Below are 19,453 nucleotides of genomic sequence, written 5' to 3'. Positions count from 1 at the left end.
CAAACCATTTTGCAAATTATGTTTCTATTTAAATCTACACATTTAATACCTGTTTGGAAAAGGCCTTCTGAAAATTTGCTTTGGGTTAAAATTCTGACATATATTGTCAGATATTTATCTTTCCTTTTGAGATCTATATGAAGTGTTCATCAGAGGAGCAAAATCAGAGTAAAACACAGTCACATGCTCAACAGGAACCATGTAACAGCACAACAAACATCCATCATGGTCATTCTGTCTCCCTGGAGGCAACACCTCCCTTTTCCTGCTGTGTTCTTTGGAAGGAAACTCTCAACTGTATCTCACTTTGGTGTGAATCAATTGCTTCTGCTGAGCTCCTGCAGGTGCTCTCCCTCAGAGTGCAGCCACCAGCTTGAGGAAGTGGCTGTGTGCTGTGGTTCAATATTAAAAATCAGTGGTGAAGCATATGGCTGCACAGTGCCCCACGGGGAGCACTGGTTAAATGTGGGAATGAGTGTGCACCAGCACTTAACCAGCAGTTGACTGTCAACTGAGAAAGGGAAGTGGGGAAGGGAGAAATGAAACTAAATTTTAATACTATTTTTCTTTTTTTAAAAAGTTCACATGGTTGTGTGTACAGTTCATTTAAATCAGATTCTGCTTCATGTTGGACCCTGATTCATGCAGCTACCACAGCCCATACAAATGAGATAAGAGCTCCACACTTAACTTCCTACTCAAGGTAACCCAGGACTCTTGCTAGTTTTTAAATTAAATCTCATACCTCTCTGATATTCATATTTTACAGATGAGACAAAGGTCTTGATATAATGCCTAACCCAACATAAGCAGATGGTGCTGTAAGAAGGGCCATTTCTGTTTTCCACATCCCTTTCACAGCATCAGAGTCTTTAACTGACTTAAACTAGTTGTGAGATCTCATTCACAGACATCAGCTACACAAGTGTTTTCCCACCACCGATTATTAGTTACTAGTGGCAATTTTCTGAGGAAAAAGCAAGGGAGCTCAAGTTGCCCAACAGTTCTGTCTTTCAAATACTGATGATGTGACAGGGAGTTACACCTTGGTTCCCAGGCAATGGTAGTTTTATTCACAACTGAAGAGTTACTTGGGGCTTTTCATGTATTATCTTAGTAAATGACTCTGTACTGAATCAACCTAGTTGGTCAAATGTATCTGTATCTTTGAACATGCTGATTTTGTGCACAGGAATCTAGCATTTGTATAGGGACCTGTGGTGACACTGTAATTGCAAGTGGCCAGTGGTGCTTACATATGTGTGTGAAATCTGTGTGGCTCCTATTACTGCTCTGTTACTCAAGCCCTCTGTGATGGACCTGTTACTGCCTTTAGATGATACTGAAATGCAGATAAATACAGACACGAGCTTGTTTGAAAGTGAGGGCAGTGTTTAACTCTGTCATGTCATTTCAATCCTACAAAGTAACTATGAACCAAAACCGTTCAGAGGAGCAGACTTCCACTAGCCTCACAGACCATAATGACTCCTCCTACAAAGTCATTTGCCTGGTGAGGTTGGTGCTGTGCAGATAAAACCATTGTATCATGGATGAAGACTGAGAGCAATGGTGGAGGTGTTCCAGAAATAAAAGCATCCAAACTGCTGCACGGTACTTCTGTGAACATTTAAGCCTGCTTCTGCATAATCAGGACACAATTGTAAGTATTACTACGTATTCCATGACAACACTATCAGTCCTTGTAAGTCATACTTTGTTAGCAGTAGGGCTTGATTGAGTCACTCCTCTTCCTGGTGGAGTCAGAGACTTACTGCCTTAAATACCTGTAAGTATACAAAAGAATTTGTTGGTCTCTAGATAAAGAACAAATGTCCAGTTTGTCTAGACCATGTTTTTTGAATAGGTTTTAAGTAAGCACAAATGTCAGCTATTCAGTCATGACAAAAGGATGTTTTGAAGGTGCTCTAGGGACTTCTGTTAGAGTTACCATATTCATGCTTCTGCTGTGGGCATTTACCTGCTATTTCTCATCCCTAGAGAATACAGGATTGAGTTCTGTGCAAGCAAACACAAACCAAAACCTGGTCTATCTGGTTACTCACTCAGTCCATCTGCATTGATAAGATTACCTTTGCGGAGCAAGTATGAATAAGTGAGGATGTAGTGCTGGTGAAAGTAGTTTTACAGCTGGTATAGTTTTACCTGGAGTACAAAGTGAAATGCCCACTCCCCTCACAAGGTAGAGCTATCAGGCTTGCTGCAGAAATGAGAGCAGCTGCTACAATAGTTTGTCTGTCCCCTCTTTTCCCTTGCCTCTCCCCATTCCTGTGCTGATTTCCCCAGCAGTTAAAGCAAAAAGAGAATGAAGCACAAAATATGTAACCAACATGTCTAAATCTGCAAAAACTCTCACCATCATCCTGAATGAACAAACTTGGAAGAAACTTCAGGTTGGTTAGTGTGTATGCTCATTGCTCACTGCACCGTCTTGTGCCAAGCCTGTCATCTTCTGTCTTGTGGTTGGCTTTCCATCCCCTTAAGGTCTGAAAAAATTAATGAGAGAGATGATTAAGAGACACGGCCAAGCTCTATCTAGGCTCTTTCCATAACCCCCAAGTAAATCTGCTTAAGCATCACAGTGCTCCAGGACACGTGCAGTATGCCTCGGATTCAACAGCTCCAACCTAATAAATCTGTCACTGCATTAATCGTGTCTCTGTAGAAGGGACAAGGGCAACCTGATGCAAAGCAGCAGGAGGCCTAAAGGTGAGGTCTCCATTTTCCCTCACATCATCCTTGTGTGCTTCCTAAACAAAAAGGAACTTAATTTAAATTCAAACACTAGCTAGTGAATGCAGGAAGTGATGAAACCAGTTTCTTGGTCTCTCCAAGAGCTGATGCTCATGCACCAGTACACAAATTGCTTGTCTGCTGTAGTGTCAGCCTTGAGCAGTGGGAAGAGGTCACCTACCCACCTATTCCTGCTTCAAGACCCGGTTCAGTCTTTCACTTATCACCAGGCCACCTGCAGAAGAGGTTTGTCATTGAGCAGTGGTGTGACTGGAACCTCTGAATTTGCCGAGGTCTTGGCTGTCTTCACACGTGTTTTTCTTCAATGGGCAGTTGCCTTTGTATTTACCTTTAGTGTACATATGAGATATCACACAGGGTCAGTTTGTAGTGCATATTTTTTATGTGTAATGGTCCATAAGAATAAGCAGAAGCTTCTTCCATTGCTCTGAATTTCTCAGTGAAATGGAGGGGGAAAAAAAGGCCAAAACCCAGGCCCTCATTAGGAAGGCTGCAGTTCCCTTAGATGCAACATTTTTTTAATGCAGTTTTATATTTTGCCAGTTCTAGTCTCCCCTTAAATAACCCACTAAAATGCCATTCAGGGTTTTTTTCCCCCCATTATACAAAAACAGCTGCCATGAGTGAGCTGATAGAAAATGTTATATAGCCAAATAAGAGGAAGAACCATTTGACATGGCTCAATGGAATGCTAATCAGATTCTTAAGTGAACTGCTTTCCTAGTAATAGGAGAGAGGGATGAAAAAGCAATTTCAGTCTTTGTTTTTTCTTGAAAGATTACATGTACTCTGTTTTCAGAGAACTCCTAAGTGCAAGAAGTGGCAGCAGGGATTTTCCTGATTTCTCTGGACATGGGAGTTAAAGGGAAAAAAATAATGTACATCCATGAGGTGGCACAGCTAAGTGAAAGCAGAGGAAACATGATGTGTATCCTTTGGAGATAATTCATGTGTTAGTTCGTGTCACCCTGTAGAACCAGTTTGATTCTGCAGCCGTGTACACTGGCACTCCATACACCACCAAAGTCAACTGAGCAGCGACAGAATGATGGCTGAGCCCACACTGCAGTCTGAGCTCCCATTAAATGTTTAATTTAATACTACTGTATCATGAATTATATTTATCACACGCAATCTGGTTTACAGATGGGAAACTTCTCCTCTGTGTTCCCTGACTTGCAGTGCCTTTGACCTACTTTAACAATGCACTTGTGCTTTTGCTGGGGTATGCTGCATGGCTGTTTCACCATACAGCCTTAAATTAGCAACTTGACATTGAAATGCTGATTTACACCTGCAGTCAAATGGATAACACATGTTAAAGACTGATTGTCAGCAGCTCCAATGCATTATCACTTCATTCTGTGGCATTGTCCCTTGCCTTTATGGGATTTAAGGACAACATTGTGTGGCATTGTTGGTATGGCTATGGACACAGCTGTGGGTGGCTGACACTGTGTATGGACTTTGTCATTTATCTAAAAGTTGACATGACTTTCAAAAAATCACTGTGAAAGTTCAGATGTTTAAGTGTTCTTGTATATTTTAAGACAGCATTGGAAATGAAGCTTTTTTTGATGGCATTAAAAAAAACAGTTAACATTGAATAACTTGCTCTTCTGACCTTTTCACCTTAAGGAAGATTAATGGTGGTTTAGATCAGAACTAACCCCCACCCCCCCACCCCCCGATCAGGGGTCTAAATGCTTCAGGGATTCGGACAGATAAAGAAAGTCATTTCACCTCTGGGTCACCAGCACAGACCTGTGGTGTCTCACTAGTGACCATTAGAGGATTGCTCTGTAGTTTATGTGCAAGAGTTGGTGGTCATAATCCATTTTCCAATGGACAGGTCCCTGCCTCATGAAAGCTGTCACTACATGCTTATCCAAGCAGCAAGAAATGGGAATTAACATGAGCAGAGCTTGAATTGCATTTGCCTTGCAGTACTAAACCCTCAGAGCCTCTCTAACACTTGTTTCAGTGTATTAGTCCCTCTCCACAAAGGGTTGAAGCTGCACTGGTGCTGTGTTGTGAGTGTTCCCTCCTGGAGGGCTGCAGCCTCTGTTCCCACTTCTGAAGCACACAGGTCCCATTCAAACATACTCATAGTGGCACCACTTGCTTTTCTGGCAGTTAGGACATCCTAGAATAGCACATCCCACAACTTTCATGTAGCCAGCTCCTGACCTTAGTTCTTGGTGTGGTCAAGCTGATGCACTTCTTACCTATTGTATTTGTATTTTAAATGGAAGTCCTAACTCCTCAGTTGGTAAAACTGGGCACAGAGCTAAGGGGCAGATTTTTATAGTAAAGTAACCATTTGTGACTTCTCATGTCAGGGATTATAATGTCACACACAGCACAGTTCGGGGACCAACCCAACAGAGCCGAGCTAGAACACCAATGCACCAAACAAAGGCAGCACAGGGTTAGCTGATGGGCACTAAAGGTCTAAGTATGTCCTTCACTGGAGACATCTGCATGCACTGTGATGTGCAAAAAAGACACCAGGAAAACGGCACTGGGAAAAAAGCTGACCTGTGTGCAGACATATGCATGCAGTTGCTCATAGCTGAGACATTGAGGCTGAATATATGACATGGTTACATGCTAGAGAGAGAGAGCTGAAGTGCTAGGATCTAGGAATCTACTACTTTTGGCTGACCAAGCTGAGAGAAAATAGAAACTTCGGGTGGAGATCTACGATGAGAATATGCATTTTAGAAACTATTGTAAAAACCTGGAGGATGAGGAATCTAAACCTATGTAGTTATTAAGGAGAATGTGCCATGTCTATTGCAAAGTGCACGAAAACTCTTTCCTGTTCTCTTTTGGTTTTCTCTCTGCCAGGGTTACCCCTGTACAGTACTTTCCTTGTAGTGGACAGAGCAACTAAACAAATTACAAGTAGAATTGAATTAATAGAGGTAACTGCCTACGTCTAAAAGCTAACAGGACAGAGGAAAAGGACAAGTAAAGATCATCAGTTCTGCAAAAATCAGAGATCTCACAGGCTGCTGCGTGACTTGAAAAATACTGACCTCTATGTAGCTTATGAGCTTGAAAATCCTCTCCTATGTATTTGCAGCATTAATTCCTCTTGTTATCTGAGGTGATCTACTTTAATCAGATTCCTACAAACAAGTCAAGTACTTACAGCAGAAGATCTCTGACACCCCTTCTGGCAGCATCAGTAGAGAGGACAAAGACCAAACCAGCAGGGAGATCAGATAAACCATCTCATCTCTGCAAAAACTTTTATAGGATAATTGGCCTCAGAGGAGACCCCCGGTTTCCCCCTCCAGACTTACACCTGTATGCTATGTGGTCATTTGACATACTCATTGCGCAAAAGCTACCTCAGAACTCTCACATTTCAAAACAACAGCAATTTCATACTGGCACTCCCATGCTGTTCTAAAACCTCCTTTGGTTCTGTGCCATCTCCTGTGCTATCTTGCTGTTTCACACAGGCTTCATGACTTAAATCTGGACCAAAATGGGACTTGACGTGTAAATTTGATATCTGCGTCTCTGCCTTTAGTGCAGCTTCTCCTACTTCCTATTTTCTAAGTTTCTAGCACTGGGATCTCTCAGTACCAGTAACGATGGTCCTTGTTTTAATTTAATCCCATTTTCACACAGAACTTAAGCCAGAGGAGGCAATGCCATCTGATACCCTCCAAAGACCTTCATCCCCACAAAGCACATGTATTGCACGCGACAAAAGGAGCTTGATGGCTGTGCGAGGACACACTGGAGACATGTAAGGTGACGGTTGCAGTTCCCTTATTGTTTAGCCTTATCCATTGGAGAAATCCTAAGTATTTTGTGCCTGGTTACCCGAGCAGTGGATTTTACACTGTATGGTTTGAGACACAGTATGTAGTTGCAGCAAGAGGGCTACCGCTGCATAAATCCAGGAACCACAGAACAAGCTTTAATTAATGTGTTTGGTTGCCCAAAAATGGTTATGTTCATAGCAGGAGCCAACAGTCAAAATAATCTTAAAATGTTTTAAAGGAAAAAAATCAGGAGTGAAAAAACCCTACCCAAAAATCATTGTGCTTTGTCAGGGGAATAAATACCTCACTGATCAATTAGCTTAAAAAATTAATAAGTCAAAGACAAATGTAATTAAATTTTAGCATCTTAATGAGCTATTGTTGTCACAGCCCAGTTTGGACATCGTGTTCCTTTGTTGACATTTTTAATGCTTTCTGTGGATTACCAGTACATGAGCAGTATATGAAAGCTCGTTAAGCCTCCACGTGCTCAGCCTCGCCCTGGCGTTAATGCTGGCTTAGTGCAATCCCTGCTGCTGGCACAAGCTCTGCGGGACTTGAACCTTGCAGTGCTGGGCATTGTGTTTCTTGCTAATCATCATATGGACTTACTCAAGTGTGTTTTACAAGCTTAGGGCAAATTTGTGAATGTCCAATTATCTATATGTAACTTTTTTAAGAGAAGCCAACCAGACTTGAGGGATTTTTCCTCAGGATCCTGCAGTATCTCTCCATAACTAGTGGGGGTTTGCTTTCAGCCTGGCTTCCAGGTCTGGCTGCTATTTCCCCTCCTGATTAGGAAAGAAGTCCGTGCACTAGCTCTTTCAAACTGCACAGCTCCTACATCTCTCTCTCCTGGTCCCCTGTAGTGAATTTAAAGCTCAAAATGTTTTTTAAATGCCTCAATCTTTTTCCCACTCAGGGGAAATCTGTTACAGCAGCTTTTTGCCAGATGCAAATGGTACTTTTGAAAATTCTTCACTTATTCACAGACCTTTCAGTCACACAGTGGTGCTTCAATTCTGAACTAGTTCTGCAGTCTGCTAATAAGTGCAAGGTGAAGTTGTTGATAGTGTATCTGCCTCTCTCTTTCTTTCATTCAGAGAAAAACAACAGATTATGTATAGAAGCTTACTTTGTATTTTGCTCTTTTTTGGTTGGTTTTCCTTTTCTGTCATTTGCAGTCACAATTCTGTGGCCCTAAAATGAAACAAAGTGATTTTCCTTCCACAAAAAGAAAAAAGATGCTAGCTTTGCACTACGCAGAAGTGTTTTAGAGTAGATGTCTGCCACATGCATGTGCAATTTTATCCCATCTTATTTTTAAATGTTTCACAATCCTATTCCAAAAATACCTGGGGTTTATCCTTATCATATTGCCCAGCTAACAGTAAGAAATAGGCTCAAGTGGCTCAGTACAGATTAGATTTGCCTCTTATGCAACAAGGTACAAGATCCAGGGAGAAGCCAGAGACCTGCCTTGGGAAGAGCTCTGTCCTCTATGAGCCAGGGAATCCCTTGGCAATATCTCTTGCATATGCTGAGAGTACCAGGATGCTTCTCACCAAATTTACTGGAAGAATGCTGCTCTGGAAAGGGATTCCTTTGTTCATAAGGACCAGGACAAATAAGGTCTGAATGTTCCCAATACTTAAATCACTCAAAGTTTAATTGCAGTTTTTGTAGCCATATTTGATTTTTAAAATTTTATTCCTTTTAAGTTTACCAGCTCTGGCATGCTTGGTTAAACAGAACAAGCACCTATGCTTGTTTCTTCCAAACGTGGCTGAACAGAACCAGACCATGGGAAAAGCACCCTTGCCACCTCCCCAGAAGGATATTTTGCCAATTTATGGGATTTTCTGCCATGTTGACAAGGTTTGCTGAGCCTTCTGCTGTTTTCAACTGTTGTTTTTCCCTCAGCCTCAGTAAATATCTCTTATCTTCCACCCTCCCCTCCTTTCTGGCCACATTCCCAAGAATCAAATACCTTCCGTGTCCCAGACCTGCAGATAAGGTTAGATGGATGTTTTGTCAGACACCATATGTCTGTTCTGGTGTCCTGAATTCTCCCCCTCCTCCTTCTCCTTAGCTGTCCCCATTCACCTTTGGTTGCCAAGTTCTTATACCAGCAAATATCCTTTCCTGAAAACACTGGGAGTTCAGGTATTTGCTAAACAGCTTTATCACAGCCCACAGGAAGGAATATGGATTCCATGTGTTTGCTTGTGAGTCCTCAAGCAAAGATATACCCTGGTGCAAAAACTTGTTTGGGTCTCCTCATGGCTGCAGTGGCACCATGTGTATTCAGTTAATAGGTTATTAATTGTCTCTAGCAGTGAGGAAAAAAAATCAGCCTAGTTTCTAGATGTTTTAGGTAATTAGAGGAAGAAAAAAACTGATTCATAGAATCAAAAACTGTTTTCCTGTTCCCACAACAGACCGGACCCTTGCTAAGTCAGTAGGGAGCTGGAGGGAGATATCATGTGAAATCGTCTGAAATGGCTCTGCAAGCAGTTCCTAGACTGGACATCATGGAGAATATCTCCCTCAAGTGTAAAATTACTGCCTGCTGTTCTTCAGCCGGTAGCATGCAGTTGAACTTTGTACTATCCTTCCTTGGCAGGTATTATTACACCTGTTTTGTAGCTAAACCAGGATATTTGCCCAAAATATCTCATAGATATAGTAGTCTAATATGTGCAGTCCTTCTCTTGAAGCCACATTAAGATTTCTTGCAAAACCTTGGGCATTCATAGTGCTCGACTACCCTGTAAGATCTGGACAAAACGAAGCAGCAAACTCACTTTCATGAACAGGGGAAAGTTCATTCCCAGGTGAGGACCACAGACGAGACATATTATATTTGCCCTCCTGAACCCTATTCTTCTGTCTGGAAGTGATGTGAGAGCCTTTCATCAGCTCTCTGTACAGAGTGACTCATCCCCAGCACCCCGTGCCTTGTAAAGGTGGATGTTGTTCAGAGCCTACCTGTCCTGTAATGCAGCTGGTAACCAGCTCCTGACTTCAGTTTCCACATCCTCACAACCCCTCAACAGAACAAAGTGCCCAATACTTATTGTAATGTTAAACCTCATCTGTGATTTGAAAATATCTCTAAGTCATACCTAGAATTAGGAAAACAATGACTCGGATCCAAAAGTGCCTTTTCTCATAGGACTCCGAATATCTGAAGGTGAAATAAAGGGTTAGATTTGTTCTAGCTTTTTTTTTCCTTTCTTTTTTGATCGACTATTCAGTGTTGGTCTTCATTATTTTTTTTTTATCCTTTTGAAAGCTTTAAAGCCTCCTGCATAACCGCCTCTGCCCCATTCACTGCTGAATGGACGGTGCGCTGATCTTTTTCTCGGTGGGTAATGGATTTGGTTTGATTGCTTGACACAGGAACAATAGGGTGGTAAACAATTGCCTTCGCGCCGGTGCAGCTCCCCATCTGTTGAGTGTGTGTGCCTTCAGAGGCAGCCGGGCAGGGACAGATGAATGCACCAGCCGAGCCTGATGTTAATGACATCAGTCATACAAGCAGAACATGTGGCGCAATAAATCAAAAACTAATTGAACTTTTGGTTGATTATATTGCCGTCCCACTGCCTGCTTCAAGTGCACTACGGTTTCCTGGGACAATGCCCCCAGACCTGCAATGGCTTTGCTGCCCCTGGACAGCAGGAGCCTGCCCTGGGAGGTGACAAGTGATACCAGCTTCTCTTCACTCCTTTTTTTTCTTGAAACAGTGACACCTTACACTCAACCAAAATGCTTCTAGGTTCAGGATGTGTATTTGCCCAAAATTTATTCTTTCAAATAAGAAATGTTCATCAATATGACAGTGACAGCCCATGTTCACTGGCACTTTCCATCTGGGACTGTTGGTGGCAGACATCTATAGGAGAAGACAGCACTTGTTTTTGTGTTAGTTAGACACACGTGGTATAGTAATGAAGGCTATTCATTAGACTGATAGAATTTAATATCATTATTCACACTTGAAAGTGTTTCTAGTACATCAGTTGCTGGAGCCTACAAGCCAAAATTTTCTGTCTTAGGTGTCCATGGCAGCAGTAAGTCACCAGAAGTTGAGGGGGTGGATTTTCATAGCAGTGGAAAGGAACAATTTCTGATGGGAGCACCAAGAAATGACAAGCTTTGGCAAGGAGACCCTTTATCGAAGTGCATAAATATGGGGTTAGGCCCCAGAACCATCAAGTCATGCCTACATGGCTGAGCTACCTGTCTATGCAGGGGGCACAGAGACCTACACACATCAGCCTGACTTGCCCTTCCTAAGTTATCTGCATTTGAAATTTTACTTTGAAATGCCCAGGGTTCAGGTACTAGTTTATGAACTTAAAATGTAATGCAGAAAATGCTTTTCTTAATGCACCTAGAATAAGCTCCTCATTACAGGGAAGAAACAGACTTAATGATAAATGTGTTAAAGTACACAAAGTATCAACCCAACTTATTTTAAAAATCCTTGCAGTATTTCTGTAAAAATTTGTTTGCCTATTTATTAGATATTTATTACAGAGGACTCTCCAAACTGGTAAAAGGAGATAGAAAATAAAATGCTTCTATCGGAGTAGATGTTTAAGTAACAGCTAAATTAAATCTTTGTGTTAATATTATTCATAGAAAGGCAGATGGGAGCAGAAAATGTTGCAATGAAGAATATGGAATGAGATGAGATCACAGCATCAGTCTGTCCTTTGTAGATCTGGACAATGATCACAGAGCCAGATTGGATTAGTGAAACCTATTTACCAGAAGTTCAGAGCGGTTGCATGAAGCTGAAAGGCAGTCAGTAGGGAGACGTGGAAAATGCACCAGATTTACAGCTGCAGCGATGAAAATTTAGAGGTTTTCACCACTGTGATTTCATCCAAATGTGAGTACATGGGAACTGTAACAACCGCTGCGGTGTTGCCTTTTAGAGGGTTGGGGTGTTTAGCACCAGGGAAATCTCTGAAGTGAGCAGCTCATCTGCTCTGCCGTGCTGTGCTCTGCTTGCAGCCCAGCGCTCGCTGCTGCTTTCTCCAGCTAATCTGTGCAGGTGCTTCGACATTGTGGCTGTGTTAAAATCTTTGCGCTGGCAAAATTGGGAGATCTGGAATCGGTGTTGCTATACCTATGAGGTAACTGCTAAAGTGACAGCTTGCAACTGTGTGGCTATTCTGTGTAATAGAAAAGAGAATGAAGTTCTGCGAGCAGTTAGCAGCTCAGATGAAGAGGGTGAACTGCATGAATGTTGAATTTAAGTCTGCTGGCTCAATAAGTGGAACATTTCCAAAGCCATGCCCTGGAAATGAATGCATGATTAACATTAATTGCTTGTAATGAAGAGTAAGAACCGGACAAAGCCCAGCCTGCATTTGATTGAACAAATTAGTTTAAACTCAATGGCTGCATATTTCAGCAACAAGAAAGCAAGGAAAAGCAGGGAAAACAAATTGTGGGGCCAGATCAGATCTTTACTTGCAAGCTGCAAGCATAAGCTCTCAGCTGCTTAGTTTCAGAATATAAGTGGAAATGACAAAGTGAACCATCACTGTAATTGTATTTGTTGCCTGAAAGCTCGGCTGTACATGCAAATATCCTTTTTCAGGCAAATCCAGATACATTATCTGCCAGGACTCATTCTTCCCTTCCTTCTCCCACTCTCTGCAGAAATTTGTGTTTGCAGGGAGAGCCCCACAGCCCCACTGTTTGCATTGCTGCCACTGTATTCCCGCACAAGTGGGTCACTTCTGGCTACCTCCGTGATTCACTCCTCTTTCAATGGCTATTCAATAATTGCATGTTTGCTGGTGCTGTGACTTTCCTTTCATGCCGTGCCTTTCTTCAACCCCTGTAAGGCTTTTGCCACTTTTTCTGGAGGACAACAGGCAGTGAGTTGGACTGTGGATCATGCAGACTCTGAAAATATGCAAATTTATTATTACTGTTAGGCACATTTATGTGTGTTCCTTGTGCACCAACTAGGGAATGTACAACAGCACAACAGCACTTGCTTCTGGTAGAAATCTCTATAAACTGTGCTCCTCACACTGTCTGGTAAAATACATAAAATACTAAAATATCAGAGATATAAGAAGATAATTCCTTTCATCACTAAACTTTTCTGCACTTGAGTATTTTGCTTGTGAGCAACTAGTTTAGTCCTCACATGATGAAATTCCAGAAGTAAAAGTGATAGAAGCAGCTTCAAAAACAACTTACAACATATTCCTAGAAGAAAAAAAAACAAGCCACCTTCATTATGTTTGTCTGGCTTTCATTCTACACTCACTGTGGCTTAAAATATAAAATGTGTCCTGCAGGAGAAGACAGTAAGGATCCCTGAGGATATCACACCATGCAAAACAGACTGTAATCGAACTGACAGCTCAGCACACTCTCAACCTCTAAGCAGACATAACTTAGTTGTGATGAGTTCCGTGTGGAAGTGCCCTGTGCTGCACTGGGTCACTGGCAGGGACCTTGGGCAAGACTGTTCACCTCCCATGCTCCTGTCCTGCTTCACTATGGGCAGAGCACAGGCCAAAAATTTGTTTTTCTCCAGTGGGGCCCTAATGGTCAGTATTTATATCCTCTCTGGGGTATGGAGGGGTGGCTGTTAGACATACACAAGCTGTCTAGGAAGAGTGACTTTGGTCTCACTGCCAGCTCTGCATGAACCAGAGCCCTGGAAAGCCCAGTCACTTGTTATTCTGCCATCTGAGGAGAGGAGTTTGGCTGCAGTAACAAGCAGCCTTGGATGACCTCCAGCTGCTTCCACTGCTTCAAAACTCTGCAAAGGGTAATAGCATATGCATAGTATAATACGTAGAAATACATAGCAGCGATAAGCACTGCAACTCCTGGAGGTAAATGCATGCCAACAATGTAAAGAAAAGCTCACCTAAAGAGTAGGAGTCACTCATTGTCCCATAACAAGCCTTCCTGGTTCTTCAAAACCTTGGGATTACACATGGAGTCTGAATAGGAAACCCCATTCACATGCTTTGCCCTCAGGGTCAGCCTTTAGAATTGGAGTTAATTCTCCAAATTTGGCAGGTTTTTGCAGGACTGTTTCTCTCACTGGCTGCTAAACCCTGCAGCTCCTGTAGCCTGAACACAGGGGAGGGTGATGAGATTCTAGATGAGACAAAGACCTGGGAGTATCACAGTTTCTTCCAGGACAGTTTCAAGTCTAACTCATACAACAAGTATTTAAACAATCTTCACTTTGTCCAATGAAGCCCTCACCAAAACCAATCTCCAGTCCAGCCAAAAGCTTGGCTTATAGTCTCGTGTGCCTAGTAATTCTGTTTTGCCTATGACTTTGGTGTCATCATGGGTCTAAGAAATAAAATTGAGAAACAGACTTTAAGCAAAATTCCGCAAGCTAAAGAACCAAATGGGTCATTTTGAGGATTGAAAAATAAAATACTAGGTTTAGTTCAAATGCTGTGCTTTGGACATCATGCAGAAAAATTGAAATGGTGTCACAAAGGAGTTTGATCTTATTGAAAAAATCCCTGTCTAGATAAAATTACAGACCTCTCTGAAACACTGGCAGGTGGGAGGCCAAATCAAAACTGAGGAAGGATAGTTCCTTCTGGAAGTCTATGGGAAAGGTGCAGAAGCTTGGGATAGGCTGTTGCTCTGTGCCTGCAGATGTCTGTGTTGTATAGCTAGAGCATGGCCTCCAAGATGACATCAAAAAGGACTTTCTTTTGAGTTGTTTCAGCTGGAATCTTCCTTAAACCTCTTCTGCTTTCCCCTCTCCCTACTGTGCACCCAGTTTATTTTCACAGAGGACTTTTAGAGGCACGTGTCTACCTCCACTGCATTCCGACCACGTTCTTGTTCTTCTTTTTGCAGCATGTAGTCCTGCCCGAAGACGAGCCAAAACTACGCAGCACATCCTGACAAAGAGTGTAAGAAAAATCTCCTTTTCTCTCTCCATATTTTTTTTTATTCTAGTTGGCTACACTTACCCTTAAAAATGCCATGGATAAACGGGAAGCAGATCTTCTAGGGTAAAGAAGTGCATTAGTGGCTGATGCAGGGAGTGAGGTGGGAAACAGAAAGGGAAGTCTCTGTAAAGCTACAGTTTATTTACGGAAGCACTTTGAAACAAACAAACCCCATACTTTCTTGCTGTGCAGAGCCAGTCAAAATGAACATAGCAGCTTATCAACACTGGCCATCCAAGGGAATCGCAGACTTCATTCTTATCCATAAAGCCTTAGTTATAGTGCCAGAGGGACAGGAAGAAATTAAAAGTAAATCGTGGCAATACATATAGGAATTAATCAAGGAGCCAGTATCCCAGGGAAACTGGGAGAAAAAACACCAAGCAATGGACTGTAATCCCGACCCTAAAGGATGGCTCTGAGAAAGCCACGGGGGAATGCTTGTCCCTTGGTCCCGGCAGTGCTTGCCTGCCCTTGACTCACTCCCAGTGCTCCTGCACAGAGAGCAAAGACAGAGCTCTACCCACTCCCTGCAGGTGAGGTACCCCTCAAGGTTAAAGTAACTGAACATTTTTCATGCTCTGAGAAAACACTTTCCAACACATGGACATGAGGTTTCTTATCTTCAGAGCCAGTTCTCCCTCCTTAGATTGACTTGACCCATTCACAGCCCCTTCCACGGTGCTCTTAGCTGACTTGCAGGAATGATGGTATCTTTCGCTTCTGCATATCAAAGCACTTTTTACAAGTTTTGAGATTCTTCTACCAAAGCATTTCTTCTCACCACAGATCTGTCTCTAGCACTTTGTTGAAATATTTTGCTCCATGGCCTTTCCTTTTCCCATGCCCTATTCCACTTTCCAGCCCCATCCTCATTTCTAAATAGTTTTCTCTTCATGTTCCTGATTCCCTGATCTCCCCACAGCATCATAGGTCCCCCTGCGTATCACACTTGCCCATGTACTGGAAAAAAAACTCACCACATTCACTTCAATCCCCTCTTTTGATTATTAGAGTGGATCACAGGGTCCCAGCACTTCACAGGATGTCTGTAGGGGTCCCCAGGAAGAGCCAATAACACATCTATCATGTTTGGGTAGAAACTATGTATGTATGTATTTTCCCAAATTGTGAAAGTCTAATTTTTGTCTCATAACTCAGGCTGAGGTTTCAAAATGACTCTTCATTCCAAATGAGGATGAAAGTCAGAGTGCTAGTGTGTTACTCAAAATAAAGCATTTTGAGATACCCCTTTAATATTTGTTATGGTTTTGGTATATCTTGTTTTCCATGCAATATAAAACCAGCAGGTAAGTCCAAACTAAAAGTGAGCTTTTCTGACGTAATGAAACAGATTGCTTAGATAATTAAACTTTTTTTTTGACAAAATTTCTCATAAAACTATTTGGCTGAAAACTTTCATCTGGCTTTCATCGAAATCAAGGGCAACTATGTATCTGTTGTGTTCCAGATCTTAGGAGATAGTTGTTGTGGTTTCTATTAAATGGAAGCATCTAATATTTAACTTGGATCAGATCAGCTGCTGTTGCAGCACTATACTCATAAAGGTCTAATAAAATAAGATAAGAAAGCCCCTGATTTGTTACTGTATTTTAAGAGGATTGTTTTTTTCCTTTGGGGCTTTCCTGACCCCAATTAAAGATGTCCTTTGATTGGCTCTTAGTCATGATGCAGGCAGCATTGTATTAGCAGACAGAGCACCGAGCCTAGGAATGGTCTACAGCTCCTGCTAAGAAAACAAGGACAGCTCTCAAACCAAAGCAGTTGGCACAGTCAACTCAAAGACCTGTGCATTCCCCTTCTTCAGTGGGATGCAGCTGCTTACAGCTCATGCACAAGCATTCAAATAAACTGGTCGTACTGGAATAGACGTGGCTGTGAGAAAGTTGTGATTGCCAATTTCTAGACCCACAGGGAAGTAGCAGAATGATTATTTATTTTTCATTTTTACATCTGCACCTGCAGTCAGTGCTGTAGAAATGTCTCAGCTAACATGAAATCTTCTGCTCTGGTGATTGCAGTGGATGCACAACTTTAATCCTCAGCAAGGACAAAAATAGCAACCAATGTGGACATCTGCCAGACCTTTTTTTTCGGAGCAGAAATACTCAAGCAGTGTAGCATTAAGTGATTTAACATTCAAATGACTGGCTTGGGGGGGTAACTTCCATCACATAAAAAAACTCATGCCAAAACACAATCATGACTGTGGAAGGGTGAGAGAAAGGCGTAAATACCTTCTTTTATCAGCTGTTTCACCGATGTGTTTATTTGCAGTTCTTATTTCTCTATTAAGAGTTATTTCCAGTGATAGCAGAGCCTTCCCTTTTTTTCCCTTGCTCTTCTAGCCCCAAAATCCTTTGGGTAGAACTGTCTGGACACCAGTACCTGGCTACTTTGCAGAAAAGTGGCAAATCCCTCTGTGCATGTTAGAGCTGCCACATTAAAAATGAGCTTAGCATTAGACCATCAAAAAGGGCTTAACTCTACAAATCTGGCATTTCCTCCAGTAACAAGCACTTTGTTGTTCAGCCTCTAACCTTCAAACTTTTATCCAAAGCCAGATATTTAATTGTCACCTTTTCTGGATGGTTGTTGGTTTGGTGATGGGATTTTGGGTCCAGGAGCAGGGTGATTGGAAGAGCCTCTGTGCTGCTCTGCAACCCTCCGGTGCTCTCTGTGTCCCTTTCCCCTTAAAACAGCTAATTCCACCTACGGAAATGCCAGGCCTCAGTGCTCCCATGTGCATGGCAAAGTCCATAAGCAGAGACTTTGCCGAGCTCTGAATTCAGAGTCAGTGTCCTGCAAACAGATTGAACTGGTCAAGGGACTTAAAGGTTCTAAAAAAGGTAGGTTTTTAAGAGAGCAGTTTGCTAATTCTGCATATTTTAGCTGACTCTGCCATGCACACAGATTTAAATTTCCTGGTATGTCTAGAAAAGAAAAGTGACTCCCAGCTGATCCTTCTGCCTTACCCTAGGTACCCTAGAGAAATGTCAGCTCCACTTTAGATCAAAACCACACTACAGCAGGTTTAGTTTCCTGACCTAGATAAGTCTTTACGTATTACAGTAATGGGTGAGGTAGCCAAAGTCATGGTGAAATCTTGAATTAGGAGATAAGGAACTCCCGAAGTTTGCTACAGCCGAGTGCTGCAAATGAAGATGTTCTCTGGAAATGTGCTGTAGAGATTGCAGTGTTCTCTCCAGCTGTAATGGAAAATGGCACCGTAACTTATTTATACAGATTCTACTGCTTGAAGGCATTTTGGCATTACTGATATGACATGTAGCAAGGAATCTTGAAAACACAGAAAGTGTGCCTAAATAATTCCTGCTATTAATGGAGTTAAAAATCCTACTTCCTTCCCCCAAACTGTATTTCACCCTTTGCAACACATGGGCAGAATATTAAGTTTCAAGTCCATGGTAGTTTACATGGATCAAATAAGCCACTTTCAGGATTAGAGATGACTGCAGCCAGTATCCTACTTACCAAAAGTGCTCTTTCCATGACCATGCAATATAAGTGACCTCAGGTGTCTCAGTAGCAGAGGGTTGATGACATTTTCTGTCATACATCAATGAAGACTGAGTGTGAACGAGAGCACTGGGCATATTTCCAGAGGTGGTGGGAAAAGCTGAGCTTTATGGCATTCCTTGAAAGCTGGAAGAGCTCAGTGCACACGAGGCAGACTCCTAGGGCTATCATGAGAGACGTCTGCCAGCCATAGCCTCATCATATTTGCGCTGAAAACAGGTGTCTCCGCCAATATCACTGTGGTGAAGGGGGTGATGCCTCTGGTAAGCAGCTTGCAAGGTTCGGGTGGTCAGGGCATGTGTGGACACATGAGCCTGCAGCCTGTAAGGAGCTGCTGCAGAGGGATGGGGAGGTGCTGGAACTGGTCCAGGGGCAGCTGGGGGAGAGCCAACTCCAACAGCTTAAGCAGCAACAGGAGTCTTCTCACAGCCAGCATCACTATCATTTCTGAATTGCTGGGGCAATGCTGAGGCTTGGCTCTGTTCAACAGCACCAGATTTGTGGTCAGTAGAGCTGGGAACCAGTTGCAGCCTCCCTTAGCATGTGCTTGTCTTCAAGGACACCAGTACTACCTTGGACTTTAACTTAACACTGGCCGTATCCTTAAGTAGCTTACGGAGCAGGGACTGTGTTAGGCTGTGTGTCAAAATCCACAGAATCAGGAAAAAAACCTCTTAGGCCTTGGATTAGGCTTTGGTTGCCCTACCAGCCTTTTCCAGCTGTTGCCTGCTGTTGGGCAGTTTCTGCTCCTCTTCCTGATGGTCAGTAGGATTTAGGTCATGCAGATGTCTTCAGACTCCTGAGGGTACATGGAGACAAAAGAGTTAAAAGTGGTCAGGTTGGGGATTTTCTTCTTTCCTAGTTTGGAAAACATTGGTTTGCATGTGTTTTTATGTCTGTGTAAAAAGTCACATACACAGAATATTGCAGATTAATGGCAAACTGAATGAAAACTTAATTAGAGCAAATGGACAATTTGGCATGAGGCAACATGCTTGAATACAGTCTTGATTTTATATGGAGTGTATGTTAGAAGGTAGGGCAATAGATGGAATGAAGGCTTTCCTATGCCAGTAGTAGGCTGGTCATTTGTTGGACTCAGTCTTGAGACACAATAACTGTATTTATGTCTAAAACACGTAGATGACAACCAGCAGGCATCAGTTAGATGCAAGTAACTGGTTTTCTCCTGGTCTTCCAACATAAGATCAACATAAGTAAATTGGGTAGGAAACAGGCTGAATAGTTGCCACGTGTCCTGTTCTCTTGCTGGTTGGACCTTCACCTTGTTTAAGTGGTTCTCTGTATGACAGTAGTAAGTCTTCGGGGAAAAAAAAAACCAACTAGGTA

The 19,453-nt window shown here is 42.4% G+C and overlaps 1 protein-coding gene across 1 annotated transcript in view; it reads left to right on the top strand.

Annotated features, from left to right (window-relative positions):
- Positions 1 to 11,402: 11,402 nt before the first annotated feature.
- LOC103802957 (chromosome unknown open reading frame, human C8orf46) overlaps positions 11,403 to 19,453 on the top strand; it is a 14,257-nt gene continuing 6,206 nt past the window's right edge. Inside the window, exons 1-2 of the mRNA XM_009075491.1 lie at positions 11,403 to 11,469; positions 14,448 to 14,503. Coding sequence (XP_009073739.1) covers positions 11,403 to 11,469; positions 14,448 to 14,503 — 123 coding nt within the window. The remainder of the gene's footprint in view (positions 11,470 to 14,447; positions 14,504 to 19,453) is intronic.

The sequence above is a fragment of the Acanthisitta chloris genome, unplaced genomic scaffold, assembly GCF_000695815.1.
Source record: "Acanthisitta chloris isolate BGI_N310 unplaced genomic scaffold, ASM69581v1 scaffold33755, whole genome shotgun sequence".
Lineage (NCBI taxonomy): Eukaryota > Metazoa > Chordata > Aves > Passeriformes > Acanthisittidae > Acanthisitta > Acanthisitta chloris.
The sequence above is the reverse complement of the archived record's forward strand: the minus strand, read 5'-3'. Positions and strand labels throughout refer to the sequence as shown.